Raw genomic sequence first — 20,194 nt, forward strand, 5'->3', positions numbered from 1 at the left:
GTATATATATATATATATATATATATATATATATATATATATATATATATATATATATATCCCTCTTCTGAGTTCTCAATGTTCTCAAACCAGCTTCCAAAGAATTATGGAATAATCAATTTTGTGAAATTATTAAGATATACCTTATTTTAGGTTGTGGTGAGTTTTGCCAATTATTTTAAGATTTGTGTATACGGTGTGTATATGTATGCATGTATGTATATGTGTGTGTGTGTGTGTGTATATATGTATATGTGTATATATATATATATATATATATATATATATATATATATATATATATATATACATATATATATATATATATACATATATACATATATATATATATATTATACTTGTATGGGAACGGAGTTAAAGAAAAAGGGAAAAAACACCAATTAAGGTTTAATTCATTTTAGACATAGAGTAGTTTTATCTCTTGCTTTAATATTGGCGATGTTGAAACCGCGTGGTATCTGTGAATGTTCTTCAATGTGTAATAGTTACTATTACTTATGTTTTTCTTTTACTGTTTCATTTCAAATAACATTCAGTCGAGTGCTTGCGGAATGACTCATACTCTTCCCATGTACTGTATCCCGGTATGCATCCGTGGGGAGAAATATGGCATGCCGTGATTTATCCGCATACCTACAGCCGTGGAAAACGAAAGAGCATGTTTTCTTATAATTGCTGTACTTGTTACCTGCTGTGCCCGACCAGTTTAAGGGTTAGATTTAAAGGACTATGTATGCGACAGACATCCTCTTGTCCTTGTTTTACCTTCGTACAATCTTAGAAACATGGAAACGCTGATAATTACAGAGGATAACAACTAAATGGATAATCTAACATGCTTGTTACCCAGTCTGCCTAAAACCTCATACTAATTTGTAAAGGATTAATGATGGTCTGCCTGTAATTCCATTTGCAAAACATTTCTGGTATAATAGATCTGCTTTCAGTGATGGCATAGTGTATCTGACATACAAAATAATGTATGTGAAGCACTTTGGTAGGGTACCAGCCGCGCCATGTTGGTGATGTATATGTGAAAGTATTAGTCTACTCATGTAGTCCAAAATACCACGCATTCATTAGACAGACAAAGCTTTAAAAATTAACTAGGGAGAATTTGGTAACCTTAACTGTATTTCCATTATATAAATACCAAATTTTGCAAGACTAATCTACTGATTAAAGTTAGTGTGTGTGTATGTATGTATGTATGTATGTATGTATGTGTATATATATATATATATATATATAATATTTACGCAGCGCTTAGATATTTGTTATATATATATATATATATTATACACACACACACACACACACAAGACAGTAAGTATTACAAGGAGTAAAAAAATGCACCCTGTAATCCACTAAGGAGAAGCATTACCTAAAAGAATGCACGTAATGTTCTTATAGCCCAGGCGGGGCTTTGGCTGGACTGATGGAGGAAAATGCTGTCTGTATCCCATTATGAATCAGAGGAAGTTATTGTCTGTGCCGCACACTGTGAGCTCTGTACATTTTGTGCCGGTTGCTTCAGTTTATCCCGAGTCTGCGCAGGGTGCATAAAATGCTGAAGCCGATGACGCGGAGGTATAAAGATTACTGCATGTGGGTCTGAAGAAGAGCACTCAGTAGTCTGCAGTGTACTTGCAACCTTGACTGGTAAACTGAGCCTGCCAAGTCTGATCCTGCTTGTGAGTGAAACTAAAACAATTTGTATATGTATAATGAAAAAAATCTTGTGGGTTTTGCTTTTACAGTAGCACTACGGGGGGTGATATTTCTAAATTAATTTTGTAGAGTTGCAGAATACTAACCATGTCATTGACGCGAAGAACATGTGTGTATGTATATGTGCATCTATGTACAGAATATACACCATATACATTCATTTAATTGGATTGCACTTATTCCCAAGATAGGGTTTGTGTTATTATAGTCAAGTTCTCTGACTTTGGAGACATCAACTAGGTGCTCTGTATTGGCTATGGTTGTGTTAGAACCTCCTAGTACACCTGTAGGAAAGCCAGACCAGTGACAAATTAATTTGAAATTGTTCCTTCCACCAGATGGTTGACTATACGATGATGGGATTTGCTTTATATCAAAGTAATTTTAATCATTTATAAACATTTTATTTGGTTTTATTGCTTTGATATTAAATTGGTAGGAATGTTAGCCCAGGCGTGCATTGAGGACACTTACCATAGTGTGTGACAAAGTTAAAAACAGATATTAGAATCTGTCCTGTATACAGAAATGTTTTGATTGTCCTAATATGCTGTCCAGGTAGAATTGTGATCACTTGTGTGAGAATATACTGCTTGACCCTAACCTTCAAATGCTTATAATCTGTCATCTTTATGTACCTATCCCTCCAGGTGATAGTTACATTGGCTAAAGAAGGTATTTTTAATGTAACTAACATCATTTCATCTTCCCACATTTATATATTTAAAGGCCTTTGTTTTAAACAGACCATATGAACATTTGAGTTTTCCCTTGTTTGTGCCATTGGAAATAGTTGCATGCCCAATCACTGGGTAATTAGACTGGTAATAGTAACAATGCATAACGTGTATTTAAGAAAAACTTTGAAAGCTTGTAATAAACATGTATTAGTGCCCCCAAACAATCATTTGTATTAATAAATATCATCTTTTTTCCCCAGGCGCATCATTATTGAAGGATTTCTGCGCTAAACGTCTTCCAATGGTGCAATTCTTGCACAAGTATTTGACTTCAAGAGGAATTATGTTAATTAGGTAACAGCAGGAAACAAAGGACCACATTCCTTCTCCCCTGTCCCCTAGCCCCTTTAAACCTTGTGAACCCACTGCTGAAAAATGGGTCAAAAGATCTCAGGGAGTATAAAGTCTGTGGATGTACGGGATCCCCCTTACAGACCAGTCAAGCGTGAACTTAGAGGACCTGACTTTTGCAAGCCTGCTCGGCTTGATATGCTTTTGGATATGCCTCCTGTCTCTTTGGAAGTTCAGCACAAACACGCATGGAACAATGAGGACCGATCTCTGAATATCTTTGTGAAAGAGGACGACCGATTAACGTTCCATCGACACCCAGTTGCACAAAGCACAGACTGCATCCGTGGCAAAGTTGGCTACACAAGAGGCCTTCATGTTTGGCAGATCCATTGGCCTACGAGGCAAAGAGGAACACATGCTGTTGTTGGAGTATCAACTGCAGATGCTCCGTTACACTCAGTGGGATATACATCACTGGTTGGAAGCAATAGTGAGTCTTGGGGCTGGGACCTAGGACGGAACAAACTTTATTACAACTGTAAGAATCAACCTGGTGTTACATATCCAGCCTTTTTAGAACCTGATGAATCGTTTGTACTCCCAGACTCTTTGCTTGTAGTTTTAGACATGGATGAGGGAACACTCAGCTTTATAGTGGATGGACAATACTTAGGAGTTGCCTTCAGAGGACTTAAAGGGAAGAAACTGTATCCTATTGTCAGTGCTGTATGGGGTCACTGTGAAATCACAATGCGCTACATCAATGGACTTGATCGTAAGTATTATAAGTCATACCTCTCATTGCTTGTTTTATATATATATATTTTAATATAGCGTACTAAAAAGTCATATTAGTATCACTCAAAAAAGGTATATGCTACAAGAACTCATTCATTCTGTGCATTAGTGTAACCCAAGTTTATTCCCTTGCATGGAGGCCACACAAAGTTTTCTGGTGGCATGCCACTAAGTGACACTTTCCCTTTGTAAGTGTATTACTTAGGGTGGACATCCTACGTGGTGAAATTTGGCTGTTTCTACAAGCAGTTGTACATTTAACTACCTATTTGAGCATTTAGTTGGCATGTGCCAAGATTATTCTAAGCATCTCTAAAACTAGACCACTTTCATTGTAATTTTAAGATTTGGGTTTCACCCTAGTTTTTGTTTAGGTTTCAGATTTTATACATTTTTCTCCTCTTGGCTTGCCCAGTCCATCCGTGCAGAAGGATACTTTATAATGTTAAATAAATCACGGTAGTATATGCCGCGCAATGGCTTTTACAAACTGAGCGCTTTTACAAAACACTGGTGATAGAGCAACCAATAAATGCTTGCTTTTCCAGGTCTTGTCTTGGTTTTCAGCTTTTGTTTCTTGTGCCCATAAACAACATTCTTGAACTCTTCTGTATGGAAACTTCATGATTTCACTGATGACTGCAGACATGTGGATTGTGCTAAAAGCCAAGTTCTCATATTATTTTTCTGCTTGTGCTTCTTGTGCTACAGAACAGCGCTGTTGCTCTCATTCTGTGTTCAACTTAGGGTGGCTAAATAAGCATCTATAATTCCTGCGCGGTGCATTCACTTTCTTGGCATCTTCCACAGAAATATTTAATATATTTCTGTACGTCACCTGCCCTGGAGCTAATACAACCCACTTGCAATACCGCGGTCATTTTAGGCATCCATCTACCTTCTATCTTCTTGATTTCATTACCTGTTATAAAACATGGCAAATATGTTTAAAACAATATAGTATGAGAAAAAAGTCAGGAGAGGAAGTAAGTTAGCCGCAGGCTGGGTAACGAGACAATTTAATAATCATTTCCATTTATTGAACCAATACAATCCCACTTAATTGAATCATGTAAATGAGGGACTGTCACACCTGAAATCAGGAAAATTGAAATGAGACCGGAGATCGAGAAAATTTGAAAGCAGCAGTGAAAATCATCAATAAATTCTAATAGCAAACAGGAAGTTGTAACATGCTTCCTGTATGCTAAATGCAGACGGTACACAAAGTTCAGACATTAAAACTGGTTAAGTCATGGTTGGCCTGTAAAGTAATCATGAACATGAGGTCAGTGCAGCTTCGCAAAATTTCTTTTTTTTTTAATCGTAAATATATTTTAATGATAAATTACAATTTAAAAAATATTGTTTATAGAATAATGCAGTAGCTATGGCTCCTACATTTTTAGAACTGGCTCATAGTCTACTGCACCTTTGTATATTGATATACAAATATTAATATTAACAGTGTAAGAACAAGGATCTTGTATGTCAAGATCAAATATACGCCGTTCAGTGTTTTGCTTAAATTGTTTTCCAAGGGAAAAAGATCTACTTTTAGGGTCACAATTCATATATAGGTACTTATGCTATATCAAAGTATAAATAAGTGCAAGTTGCAGAGGACCTTATTGCACCGTATTAATTGTAGATTGTCAAAGGTCAACTGCGTGATGCACAGTTAATAAAATAATTTTACTCACCGTGTCTCACATAGAGCTCACTGTTTAGTGAATAAGTCCATATATGAAGGATGCATTATTATTTTTATTCATACAATAATACATCCATTAGGAGGGCAGATGGAACAGCACCATTCACTCTAAATTGCTGTGATTTTTCCAGGTAGCAATTTGCTGTGTACAGTAGCTTTAAACTGACAGCAGATTACTGGCAGCTTAATAGACCAGTTACTTTTGAGTTGTCATTGTAAATGAAAAACAAAAAGTAAAACCCTGTTCAGCTGTTCTCTTTATTTTATTTATGTTAGGATAAAATAACCGGTCTGGTACTTGAATATCCCTCGACCAGCAGAAAGGTTGATTGATTGATCGAACAAGTGGACTATTTGGGTGCTGTTTGCTCTGCATTTCTGCAGGATGGTGATTGCTAAAGAAGTGTAAATTTGTGTAATCAGGAAAGCCATCTTCAGCAATGTTCTCTCATAGGAGCTGCCAACACATTTTGTTTTCATGATTTGCCATCTTCAGCATTTAGGAAGCTTAAGAAGAACGTTTAAGATTTACTTCTTGCACCGGGATCACATTTTTGCAGAGTAGCCGATAATTGCCGGTATAATTTTAGATAAACAGAACTATTGATTTTTCTACGGTAGACCCTTAACCACGATTCTGCTATGTCTTGTTTATGGTTATGTAAAGTACATGTTTCCTTTTTATATCTAGTCTGAAAGCAATGGTTGGAACATGAACAAAAACCAGCTATATAGGGCTACAGACAGCCTTAATCCCTTAATGAGATCTTCTGCCCAGCTGACCCCTTTGTATTTAGCACTCAGTTGATGGTTCTTGGGCATCCCATTTGGATTCTTGCTATTATCACTCCTGTCATATCTACCTGGTGTGAAACATGACTGTTCCTGTCATGTGATGTAGTCCATGCTCTGGCCACATAAGGACAATCAGCAACAATTGCTTAAATATGTACCGTATTTTTCGCTCTATAAGACGCACCTGCTGATAAGACGCACCTAGATTTTAGAGGAGAAAAAAAAGGAAAAAATATTTTGAGCTAAAAAATGGGCTAAAATATTTATTACAATAACTGAATAACTTAACATGAACAATAGCCAACAGCAGCATTAAGAACCATCATTACCAATCCACAGATTCCACACATACCAATCCACACATATACCAATCCACAGATTCCACACATACCAATCCACTCTCACTGTCACTCAGTCTTACTGAATGATTTCCTACCTTCTTTTCTACCTCTTTTCTTCTTACAGCAGTCTTCTTCTTACAGCAATCCTCCTCTTCGCTCCTCTTCTTCTGTCTTCTTCCGGGTCAGAGGGCACTATGGGCGCGGCTTCAGTGCCGCCGGGGTTTGTTGTCAGATCCCGGCGGCACTGAAGCCACGCCCACAGCAGCAGTTGCCGCGCGGATCGCAAGGCAGCAGTATCGGAGGTCTTTAACAGACCTCCGGCTCCCTTGAGTGATATTAAGCCGGTTCAAGGGAACCGGCTTAAAATCACTCAAGGGAGCCGGAGGTCTGTTAAAGACCTCCGATACCGCTCTCTTGCAAGCCTGCTCCTCCAGCGGCGGACATTACTGTCCGTCTCTGGAGGGGTGCCGGGTGCCGGCAAGTTGGCACCCCCCTGATGAGCGGCACCCGGTGCGCTTTTGGTGAGTATATGCCCCCCCCTCCCTGCCTGCATCTTCGCTCCATAAGACGCGGCTGATTTTTCATCCTACTTTGGGAGGAAAAAAACTGCGTCTTATGGAGCGAAAAATACGGTAATTGTTCTCAAATGCTACGTATGTTACTTAACAGTCTGTACAGACGTTTAAACTGCAACTGGATGGATACCTGGAAAAACATAATATTTGGGGATATAATCTTTAATTATGGGGAAACAGCTTATTGATCCAAGGAGAAATCTGACTGCCATTTTGGGGTCAAGAAGGAATTTTTTCCCTGGTTAGTGCAAAATTGGAATCAACAGCAACAAATTAACAGATTATAGGAAAGGCTGAACCTGATGGACGCATGTCTTTTTTCAGCCTATATAACTATGTAACAGTCCAACAAAATGTTTGATGGAGATTTTTTGTGACAACGCTGATTGTGATACAAATATGATTGTGAGACATAGTGTTTGATGGAGAGACATAGCGTTTGATGGAAGGTAATAACTTTTCTGCAAATCTAGTCTGCCCATTTTTCCTGATGTAAAGACTCAATCCTTAATCAGTTATTGATCTAGTTTTTATGCATAAAGCTAGCCTGAATCTGTCCAATGCCTGTTTAAATTCCCTTACTATATTAGCCTCTACCCCTTCTGAAGGAAGGCTGTTCCATTTATCTGTCACACTCTCAGTAAAGTAAAACTTCCTTATGTTACATCTAAACCTCGGTAAAGTTTAAGTCAGAGCTAACATTGTAAGAGCTAATACCATGGTCACTAGAAAATTCACCAAAACCCTATACAATAAATCAATAAACCTAAAAAATCAGTTGAATTTGCCACAACATAGCCATGCCTTTTAAAATTGTAGTGAATCATTTTAGAACACAGAGGCTTTGTATATTTTTACCTATTTGGCAACTGAACGGTTAAGAAATGTGTGACATTCCGTGTGTTCTACAGAGGAAGAGGGTCTGGGCTTGTATGTTTAATAAGGTCATCGGTTCTTGCGCTGCAGCCAACAGTCAAAGTTGTTGCTGTGTGATTCACATTTTAGTTTCTCCTCTTCTATATCTGAATCATACAAAAAAAATGAAGTGGCTGAGTAACTTCCTTAAAAAGGTCTTGATTAACCCTTTTTAGGTTAGTTTTCAAAGCTGTTCCTTAAAACATTAATGGTACTCTGTAATACCTCTTCTTTCCACTTTTGTCATCTATTCTTTCCCCAGCAGGTGTAATCCTACAAATACAGCACAGAAACATTTTAATATGCTTTTTTTTTCATCTTCCCAAAGGTACTAAGAATGGTGTTTCTAATCCTTTAGTTAGGTATGAAACTGTTAAATTCAGTAGGTGTACAGTTGCTGACCACCTTTCCAACTTTGATGGAAACTTGGTGATGTCTGAACTGGCGGCCTACCAAATAGGGAATATCATATGGACCTAAGCAGTTGTGGCTAACTTTTTAGAAACTGGCTTGCTTACTTACCAAATTATTTATATATTAAATTTATTGATGAATTTTGTATCAAGAAAGAGTTCATTTGTATCCACAAAGAGTTTATCAGCTTGTAGTCTTCTCAAAAGCATTTGCAACCCCGACAACACCCCACTATAAATTTCTGCTCGTATTTTAAGGCTGGCGGGTGGTAAATCGCGAGATTGACGTCTACACTACAGTAGTACAGCGTCTGGCCGCAAGCCTGTAATTTATCAGCTGCTGGCCTTAAATCACCAGGTCCATTTTTAAAACTCCTGTACTAGGCGTACATTGGTAGAATTTTGCATTTCCTATTTCGTGTAAGATTTATTCTGTGCCTATGTCATAGGTGAATTAACTAGCTATATGTTCACATTCAATGTCATTGACAAAGTATTTTACTCAAGCAGCAAAGCTTATCTCTAAAGAAGATGTTTGGCGGTTGCTTGGGATTACTTAAAGAAGCCCTTTTACGTTTTTTCTTTTTAATATGTATTTTGTTTATGAAAGTCAATATGGCTATGTAAGAAACCATTAGTTATAGTTTTCCAAATAAAAATCTTAATACAGTTGGAAATTATTAGTGATTAGGGACTAATAGTTGTTTGCCTAGAAGTGATTTCTAGTTTATTTTAACATTTTAATATCTGCATTAAATAAACATGAATTGCTTTGAATCATTGTAACAATTTGTACACTTTTATTGCTTGTGTTGTGATTGTAGAGAGTAAGACAGATTTCTCATGGGTTTGTAATCGGTGAATTTGCAAATGTACAAAGGGCAGCTAATGTTATTCGTTGGCGCAGTTAATAGCCGTAAATTGCCTGGATGGGCCAAACCTGCTATAAATAAAATATGTGATCATATTAGCCGTGCGCACGGTTACGGGTCTTATGAAGGAAGGACGCTGGAGTATTTTAGAAAATTACTTGGAGGAATTCTCTTTGTGTGGCAGATGCTGGTTCATTTGCACATCAAACTAACAGCCATCTGCCTCTGGCAAAGCTTTCTGGCTCTTTCACTTCCCCCAGAGAATGTTATATATTATTGACACGTAGTACTATGACACTAAATTGATCCACGATTATCACAAGTGATAATATTTATCTGGCTATGAAAGTTACAAATGCATCACAATTCAGTGCCATATCTACTACTAAATTGTGTTTCAAGGCGCTCAACAAGTCATGTATTACAATTAACAATTGGATCTGACTACAACTAACATTTATCATAGTGGTTATGTTATCAAAGGCTAAGATGGATATTACCCTACTGGTCCCTTTTAAAATGGCCTAAAGTTGTTTAAGCAGAAGAACATTCACTTTTAATAAACTCAGTGATGACTGTTTTGGCTTTATGTAGTTTGGACACTTAAGTATTATCATAAATACTCTCGGTGTGATACCAAAATCCATGCAATGACAAAGCTGGGAGGTTGGAAACTGTATTGTGGAAATTGTGTAGCGTTATGAAATGCTGGTAGCCAGGGCTGGTCTTCAATAGGTCTCACCAGGTTGACACAGTGGTTTCTCTTAGTGGTAGCCCCTACAACCTAGCTAGATAAGCTAAGCACAAAATCAGGTGACCTGATGTTTTTTTTGTTTTAGAAAATCAGCCCTTCTGGTGGTGAATCGCTCGCTAGTGGAGGGTCATTAGCTCTCTCACCCATTCCAGAGTACTGGATATGGTGTTTTGAGCATTACATCAGTATCGAGGCAGTGTTGGGTATCTACTCAATGCACACAGACTACAGGAGTATTCCCATCACATTCACTCCATGCAAGCTCCTTTCAGCAAGGGAGCCAGTGGTTCCTGCTGATAATTGTTTAAACCCCTGTATCTGGAAAGGTAGTATAAGGATAGTGGACCCAGGCACTGCCTTGCCCAATCCAATGTGTGTGTGTGTGTGTGTGTATATATATATATATATATATATATATATATATATATATGTGTGTGTGTATATATATATATATATATATATATATAATATGTGTGTAGTAATTTTATTAAATATTTTAAACTATTTTGTGATTAAAATAACCGATTTAGGCAAAAGTATGCAAATTTCAAAATAGGTAACCCTCGTTTTGGTTTTATGCTACATCTGTAAGTATCCTTTCCAAGTTATTTATTGATCTATAAGTGTGTGAATATGCAGGTCTAGTTAGATCCATTTATATGTTGTTGATAAAGTGTTTTTGAGACATCCTTAAATTAAGGTACAAAAAAGACGAGGGAAAATAAGTGCATCTTTTTGTTGGCAAACAGTGCCAAAGCATCCAATTGAGTTGTTTTACTGGTTCCTCAAAGGGCCATTGAAACTGTAAATGTGGGTGGCAGAGCTTTGTATGTGCACACCAGGAAAGTTAATCGTATTCCATGCTTCATGGCTCTGCTAATCACGTAAGGATCAGTTGGTTTCAAAGGTTATTATCCTCCTTTCTCTCTCCAAGAGAGCGTGTCTGAAGGAGCTGAAAAGTTTTAGCTTAGCAGATGCAGTGATTAAAGTGTGGTTGGTGGTGGGGTTAAGTTAGGAGGTTAAATGCAAATAGAGCCGCTGTTGTTCTAGTCTATTCTATATGTTCATAAGACTTCATGTAGGTGACCGGATACGGTTCCACAAACGGTCTTTGGTTTCTGGTGCTGCTGTTTCCTGGCTGTTCTCCAGAGTTGGAAAGTATGTGGGGTTTTTTTTTTTCTTTAACAAAATAAATAAACCAAATAGCTTTTGATGCGAGCAAGGCCAGATTTAGTCCAGATTGTCCCCCCAAGCTAGTATTCCCAATGGCTTGTGCACCATTGAGTCATGTTGTATCAATAGACATTTTGACCAGTGCATTAGTTAAATGAACAGATCCCTTTTCAATCATGGGTGTTTGCAGAATTAAACGGTAAATTAAGCATTACAGCAAGATATTGCCCATACAGCTTTCCGTGAGTACATAGAGTTCAGTGTGGTACGTTATTATTATTATTTATTGTTTTATATAGCGCCATCAAATTCCGTAGCGCTGTACAATGGGTAGACAGGACATAAGTAGTATGTAACATAACAATTTGACAACAGAGACAACAGATTAGGAGGACCCTGCTCAAAGGAGTTTAGAATTAGAATTACCAACAAGATAAGCAAAATGTCTACCTTTGGGTTTGAAAAAAATGGTCACTAAACATCTGTATCACCATTTTGCACAATCATGTACATTTTTGAATGGTGCACCATGTTTTATCAGCTTTATTTTGCATATCAATATATATTAATGCATGCATGCAGATGTAAAAGGTAGCCTAACTTCCTAACTATGGCATTAGAAGGTAGAGAGGTAGTAAACCCCAACATTTCCAAAAGATGCACTAGGATTTATCCCGGACGGTCTACCTAAAAGCAAAAAAAAAAAAAAATATATATATATAACTAATACATACTCACAGATAAACAACAATTGCATAAAACGTAAACGGATACAGAGAGTTTTGATGTAATCTATGAAATTATATGGTAAATGTAACTATTAGATTTTCTCCCTACCTACATATTCCGAACCTTGCCCTTTCCCCATCTCCTCCCTCTCTCCCTTTTCATCTTAACATAGAATGTACACTCTGGGTCACATTGACCTTTTGATTTAGGGTCCCTACACTTCCTGTGGACATTCACCCAGCTGGTCTACTGGTTGCCATTGGTAATAGTGAATATTACATTGCGACCTTTGCCTGTTGCCTTATTAAACACATTGAGACAGAAAGTTCACAAGATGTCAAGGGAGAGAACATAAAACCAGTCACAAAGACGTCTCTCCCCTACCTTGTTCTGTTAACATCTGGTGACTGGTGCCTGGCTTTGTTGCATATTTGCTCATCAATGAGTGTCTTCACAGGAGTTTCATTCACTGAAGGCTGAATGTTAACATTGCTAATAATTAACACTAGCTGGGGGATGACTACTGTAGAGAGCTGCATTGACACAATAGAGGGCAGGCTATACCCTAAAGCTGAGGATTAACCTTTAACTATGACTGATGCATTTTGATGAAGTATGTTAAATCAGTAACCTCAATGTGCCATTTAAATTTATACATATTTTTATGATTAAGTATCATTCATTGGGTTAAGTCCTGTAGAACATTTTCTGCTACAAAACAATAAACACATTGCTTGTCACTGCTCCTTAACCTATGTCCCATTTTCGAGTAGGGGACGTTCTTTCCTGTGCTTTCCATACTAGGCGTGGGAGTGATGTCACATCATGCCACACATATGTGATGACATCATAATTTAATGTTCCAGGCCTGCCCACATTGTGCAAACAATATCATGCCATCAAATCGGATTCAAGTTTCACCGTGATGACTATTCACACACCAGTCCCCTGTTTGGTCATACCTGGTCTTCGGGGCCTTTGGAGCCTACTTGATTGGTTTGTGACATGTTAGGTAGTGTTCTCTACTTGTAGCAGGGCCCTCGTCATCCTGTTTTTTTTCTGTAAATCCAAATGGTTATGTGATGTACTACTTTTTATAGCGTGTTTGCCCATTGTACAGCTCTGTAGCATATTATGGGGCTTTATAAATATGATAATATTCACCTCCTGTTTCTCACCCCTTATACAACTAGATTGTAGGTTTCTGCGGGAACAGGGCCCTTCATTCCCCTCATATCTGTATGTCAATTGCTGTATTGTACTTGTCGTTATCTGTAAAAATTTTCATCTTGTACATCGCTTTGGAATCTGTCGGCGCTTTATAATTAAGTATAATAATAATGTAAGCTTCCAAGTATGCCCACCATAACAACTGTATGGCGACGTGATCATGCTGATTTTTTATTTAACATATTTACACAATACCGTTTTATTTTATTCAAAATACTTTGTGAATATAAATGACTTAAATATCATGGATTTGTATTGGGGGTAGGTCTTACAATATGTTCGTCAAAAGCGCGCCTTAAAACAGAATCAAAATGTATATTCTCTAAAAGATCTGTTACTTGGGCGTCCACAGCCTATTAAGCTGAAACCTCATTTGCAAGCTCATGCCACAGCTCCTTAGGCTCCAGGCAGCATCTGGTATGACACAAGTCTCTGGAGACTTTATTAAAGCAAGTGAAAACATTCTCAGTTACTGCAATAAAATGTATAACTTCAGACTATACTCTACTTTACATCCAAGTTTTCATTGCAATAAGCTTTTTTTTTTATTTAAAAAATGTTATAGATGTCTTGGGAAAGCATAGCTCACGTTTTGAAAGCATGGTGAGAACCTGCAGATGTCTAATTGTGGTTTGTAAAATATGCTTGCGATGAATATTGCAGCTGGTCACTGTATACTGATTAAGAATTGTGTCCAGAGCATAGCAACCATCTTGGAAAGTGTAGACAAAAGGGATTAGGTCTTGGTGAAGATGACAGCTGGAGTTTGGCGTAGACAAAATAGATAGCAAGACATATGTTCATGATCTACAGAATCGTTCCAGCGAGTGTATTAATTGTAATGCAAATACAATACATGCCTTTCTTATACTCCAAGCCAGCCTTATCAAGCCCAACGTGACTATAGAACTCATAAGGCTAATGCACTGTGGGCTATGGTGCGGGTGGATTGGCAAATGATGGCACACGTATGTACAGTCACATGACCATAGATAAAACTGGGCCTGCATGGTATATCATAAAATTAACATATATCACCACACTACAGACTTATGTTCTTTGCAGCAGAAATTCCCTTCCTGATTAATTCACAGAACAAAAAGCCATTCTCTACAAAGAAACAAATGGTTTGCTTACATTTGTTACCTGTCAATGATGTATTTCCGGTGTATAATATATATTAATATTATGCATATAATTACTGAAGTATATCTAGGCACTGTACTCCTTAACTGAAACTAGGAACCCTTCTCAGTTTTCACTGTGAAAACGGTGCTATAGAACACAGCTGAAAGATTTCAGCTCTCTAAAACTCAGTATTTAGTTTATCGCCACCTTTTCTCTTAAAGAAGCTGTTTTAGACATTTTTCTTAGTATCTGTTTTCAGTGGATAGAGAGGCAAAAGGTGATCATTGTTGACCTTCTTTGCATGCGCCTACCCAGAATCCCTTGTGGTTGTGGCAGCACCATGAGATTTTTGAGGAAAAAACAAGCCTTCTGGCTTGTCTGGTGTCTGTAGATGGGTGTTTTGCAATGCTTCTACTATCTGTTTTCAGAGTTTGTAATATATTCTGGAATTGCCAAAAATGATCATATAAATATGATGGCTGCTCTAATAAGACTGTTTGTTTTTAAAATGCATTAAAAAATTCAAAGTAAAAGCCAGATGCTGTTTTTTGTAATTCCACATATCCTTATCAAAAGGGCTGTTGGTTTCACTTTACAATTTTCATCTTCAATGTATTTAACGTCCTTTTTTATGACAGATGAAACGGCAGGAACTTGCTGTTCGTTATTTACTTCGGCAGAGGCATACGTCTTAAATGTCAAGTTAAGCTTTTGCTCGTGTGAATTAACAATTCTTTTTGCTTCCTCATATCCTGCGCTCTTTTGTGCCATTCTCCCATGAGCAGCTGTTGAGATCTACAGAAGAGCATATAATTTTGTCCCGGGCGTCGGGAGATACCAATTGCACATCCCTGGGCTAAACCTCGAATATAGGCCGCACCCCCACTTTAAGTGTGGCCTATATTCAGGCAAATACAGTATATGTATCTAAAAATGCAGTCTCTCTATCTAATTTGCCCCTTTGTTTGACCATCCTCATCTACAGCTACTTTCCATGTAAAAGATGTGTTTGGCTGTGCACGTGATACTCTAACATTTACGTTTTTAAATAATTTATATTAAAGTATTCACATAATGAGACTGTCGGGAACATGCATTAATGCCAATGGGTACTTAATAGTACCCCTAATATCCAGTTTTCAAACTTGCCTATACTTTGATGTCAAAAGAGCTAAAGAGCAAAGCCGTTAATACAAAATAATATATACTGCTGAATTTGAATATTGTGAATGTACCTGCAGGATTGAAGAAACTCAACAAAACTATATTCTTACTTTCCTTGGATCACCTAGTATAGTTAGTTTGCAATAATTTTGTCTTTTCTAGGATACTCCATTACACATTTATTAAAATATATCCTGTACTGTAAACCATGCATTAGACTGATACATTTTACAAATATTTTTGGAAACTCATTCATTGTTACAGTCTTCAAATTGTTTCTAAAAGTAGCTACATTGAGGCATTTCATTATACCAATGATCCTAAACCAATAGCTATTACATGTAAATTCTATTATTATATTATTAACAAGAGCGCGTAGACGGTTATAAAACTGAGTACTTTATCATTTGTATTGCATGTATTTTGTTAATTTGAAAACAGGATGCTTAATAGTTTAGCCCAAAGTACTGGGTTACATACTGACACATCACCAAAACATTACACAATGTTTCCTATATTTATTTATTATACCTGCGCAAACCCTTTTCTAATGTTAGAATTTAATATGTTTTATGCTTAGTAACGCTATTGTTATATACTGCAATACTCACAATGTGTGTGTACGTAAATGGATGGATTATTATCTTTTATTTATATAGCGCCAACAGTTTACGCAGCGCTTAATACAATAAATACATTCAAGGGGTATGACGAGACAAGAATTGGCAGACTAAGACAAACCGATACATTCGGTGGAGAGAGCCCAGCTCGCAAGCTTACAATCATGAGGGAATGGGGTGACAAACATAAGGCATAGGGAAAGGGTGAGAGGTAGTGTGGAGGTTGTATCAATGACAGGGAAGTTCTAGCAGCTAAGATGGTGCGGCTTCTCTGAAGAAGTGGGTTTTGAGATGTTTATTGAATGTCGGGAGGGAGGGTGAAAGCTGAAGGTTCGGTGGAAGTAGATTCCAGAGATAATGGGGCAGCCCGAGTGAAATCTTGTAGATGGGAAAAAGGAAGAGGTGATAAGTGAGGAGGAGAGCCTTAGCCCATGGGAAGAACGTAAGGATCGAGTAGGAGAGTATTTGTTTGAGGGCAGAAATGTATGGAGGAGCAGTATTACGGAGGGCCGTATAGGTTAGTACCAGGATTCAAACTTAATTCTAAAAGTAACTGGGAGCCAGTGCAGGATTTCACAGAGTGGGGATGGATGTAAAATAAGGAAGTTTTACTTATCCAAGAAGGGAGTAGATAAATGACACAGCCTCCTATTAGAAGTTGTAGAGGATAAAATTGTGAGGGAATTTAAACATGCATGTTTTTTATGTGCAATCAAATTCTATTTTTATTTTATTTTAAGTTTCTATCTGACAATACTCATTCATGCATCCTGTAGTGCCCATTACCTAAGCGTCTTATTACATTATTATAGGTAATTTTATTTTCCTGACAACCGATTAGCCATATTTCCTCTAAATACTTTCTCAGCTTGAATACAGTAAAGAATGTATGGAAGCGAGGTGGAGCCATTGAGGATTTATTTGACAAGGAACTATTTTAGATTACCGAGAAGTTAATTTGGAGAGAAAATAATTTCATAGCGGATGCTGCTGCTTCATGCTCTTCCATATAATACTACATCTTTGACTGTTGTCCCCACAGACTCTTATAGATCCCAGCATGTAAATGCTTTTATAATTTTGTTGTAAGAAATACGTCCGTAGGCAAGCAATGTATTATTAAACAGGTTGATCGACATAAGCCGCTTTAACTCTTTGAGTGCTTTGCTCACCCATCTGGCCTTGAACAAGTTAACCTTGTATGAAGACAGGATATCCTCTTCCTGTCCTGTAAAAAGACATCATTAATGTGTTAATTGACATCCGTCTAGAATCCTTCCAATCCGAGTAACACCATATGGTCACTGAGACTTTTCTGTACCATATGTTACAAAGTAACCTGCGGATGCAGTCGGAATACAAAAGGTGCCAGTGGAAGTTTAGGTCTAAGACGCTCTGAATAATACATGACCGGCTGACTCACAGCTGGTTTTTTTTATAGTGTATTTTTGTCAGAAATATGCGCAAGGCAAGTTTTCTGCTTAGGAATTCTGTGCTTTAGGTTTCTATGTATATGTAATCTATTCTGCCCCTGGCTGTGTATAGGACTGCTCCATCTGGAAGACAAGGGGTTAAGGGTGGCCCTACTCACTAAGATTCCTCTTAGAGGTCACCTAATGGCATTATAGATATTCTGCGCCATATCCACATCAATAATTCAAAGTGAGCCTCTCAGCCATTGATTTTCTTTTTTTGTGCGTCCGTGGGAGGAAACCAGCACGACTGACTATATGTGCTCTTTGCCTCCAGAGACGGAGTATATTTTGTTATTTTTAATACTTCTTGTAACCTTGAAATTTTAAGAACTGGAAACGTTTTAAGCATTTTGCTGCGTGTTAATGGATGGTTTCATCCTGTCTGCGAAGAAACCTTTAATATGCCTTACAGCAATGGATGGCTACTGCAGGCAATGGCTCGCAACCTGTGCTCCCTGTTAGTCGGTCCTTAGTCCTTAGTCAGTAGACCATCCACATTATTATTGATTGTGAGCTTCATGTGTTGCAGTCTTTAACAGGGCTTTGATACAGGGCTGTCGGAAATCAGTCCTCCTGACACTGTGGATTGGATGATATATGAGTGATATTTGGCTAATAACATGATACAATGAGAAATCCTAGAGTTCTGGCAGGACCTGCAGACAGAGTTGGTTATTTTTGATACAATGCAGAATAAAATAAGGGCATTTTTATTTCTAGCAGTATCTAGCTAACAGATCATTTATTTAGTGAGAGTTTCCAGAACAGATTTTTTTTTTATGTCCAGGAAAACATTTACATGATTTTCATCAGTATGTCTATCTGTTTCTCTATCAAGACAGTGGTATCAACTATTCAAATCCTAGACAAATGATTTGTAAAATATCCACAACAGCGTCTTACATAATAAGTAATTATATTGCTTAATATCAATTATTAATTTATTAATACAGATGCCATGATTTACATGCGGTATTATGTTCCTGTACTGTCGCTGGTTATATTATGTGAAATTAAAGATAGATTGGAGGTAAATAAATTAAAGCCCTGGAAAACATAAGGTTCATTTCTTCCTTTTGGGCAACTAAGAGCCAAACTTCATTTTTCAGCGAGGATCTTCTCAGAAACGAAAACACACAATTTTCCAAATATGTGTTTAATTTTATCTTTTATCTCGGCAACCATGCAGACTTTTAACCTTGGGTGCCTCGGGTCACTCCCTATAATCACGACTATATGGAAACTGAGCTCTGAAACCACCCACTGTGGTTATCTCTGGGCTTTATAGAGGCCATGGTCTTCTGGTTTTCTTCCATCATTAGGATCCGTCCAACTGCTTCATTTGTAACCGTTGACAGTAAGGTACTTAAAAGCTCAGCACCAATGACAAGTTAAATGGCAAGATGCCAGCAGAGTGTATGGTTAGATCAGGGAGGTGAGTTTATTACCATTATAGAAGGCCATGGAAGCTCTTCTTGAAGGAGGAACTAACTGGGTTAGGTCCTTACTAATCCATATGAAAGCTGGTGAGTTGCAGCTTTCCCTCAAACTCCCGTCTCACGTAATAAACCCATAATTAAAATGTTTCTCCTCCAGTTGCATGCATACAGATTGGGGCATTTCTAATGCGGTCCAGAGGGTAAAATAAATTCACAGTATTCTTATTGGAAAGAACAATACTGAAGGCCAAAATTTTTGTTTGTTAGCAAGAATCTTCCTTGAACCGGCTTTTGATTCAGACCTTTTTTTCTGCAAGGACTTGAAGGCGACAGGATGAATCATCTCTGTAGTCTCTGGAAGGATGGCTGCGCAGATATCCTGTCTGGAGACTCTATTCCAATAATCTGTGTGAAATAACTGCCAGCCTCAGGAGAGGATGCAGAGTTTTGGAAGTAGTTTCCTAACAAACCAGATGTTCGTCCACGCGTGCATTACTTTCAAAGAAATGTTAGGTTTGTGATTCAGTGTTTTCCTCGGTGTACGGAGTGTACATTACTGCATTAGTAACGGATTAAGAGGATAGGGCTCCAAACTGCAAGGGGCGCTATAGAAATGCTGTTGTGCCAAGGTCAAGGCATTTTGATGAAAGAGGCGTTATGGGGAGAAAGAATCATTCAACCTTTTTTGACTGAAACACTGAGGCTGGTGAGACCTCATGTAAATATGTGGAACCATAGCATTGCTCCACTTTATTTCACGTTAAGTTGCAAGTACTTAAAATGTGCGGCTATATTTTACTTAAAACTTTGGATTTGTATATTCTTCTGATGGAAGTTATAGCTATTGTACCGTAATATGACACTGTGAATTGTCCTCCCTGGGACACAGGCAGGACCATGCTATCGCAGGAGCCGCAGGTTGATGGCACCCAGGCACCTTTCAACCAAGACTCCTGTAAATGAAGCATTGAGCAGGTCACATGATGTGCGTTATGTGACCCCGCGGTAGTAGGGCGGCAGCAGTTTGGAGAGCGCCAGCACCAGTGAAGGCAATTTAGGAGGCAAGAAAAGCTGACAAGCTGTACTGATGATGAGAGTGAAAATGCGTGTATGTACGTATGTGTGAGTGCATGGTGCTATTGTGAGTGTGTGTGTGCGTGTGAGAGAGAGTACGGTGTTAGCGTTGATGTATGTTACACCATGGGATTAGAGTGTGCATGTGTTATGAGGTTAGCGTTTGTGTCACCATATTGTGTTGTGTATGGTGTTCGCA

At 37.9% G+C, this 20,194-nt stretch overlaps 1 protein-coding gene across 1 annotated transcript in view; it reads left to right on the forward strand.

Moving 5' to 3' along the window:
- The window catches only part of SPSB4 (splA/ryanodine receptor domain and SOCS box containing 4), a 56,109-nt gene that overhangs the window by 22,442 nt on the left and 13,473 nt on the right, over positions 1–20,194 (forward strand). Inside the window, exon 2 of the mRNA XM_053460991.1 lies at positions 2,693–3,561. Coding sequence (XP_053316966.1) covers positions 2,868–3,561 — 694 coding nt within the window. The 5' untranslated portion in view covers positions 2,693–2,867. The remainder of the gene's footprint in view (positions 1–2,692; positions 3,562–20,194) is intronic.

The sequence above is a fragment of the Spea bombifrons genome, chromosome 3 (genome assembly GCF_027358695.1).
Source record: "Spea bombifrons isolate aSpeBom1 chromosome 3, aSpeBom1.2.pri, whole genome shotgun sequence".
Classification (NCBI taxonomy): domain Eukaryota; kingdom Metazoa; phylum Chordata; class Amphibia; order Anura; family Pelobatidae; genus Spea; species Spea bombifrons.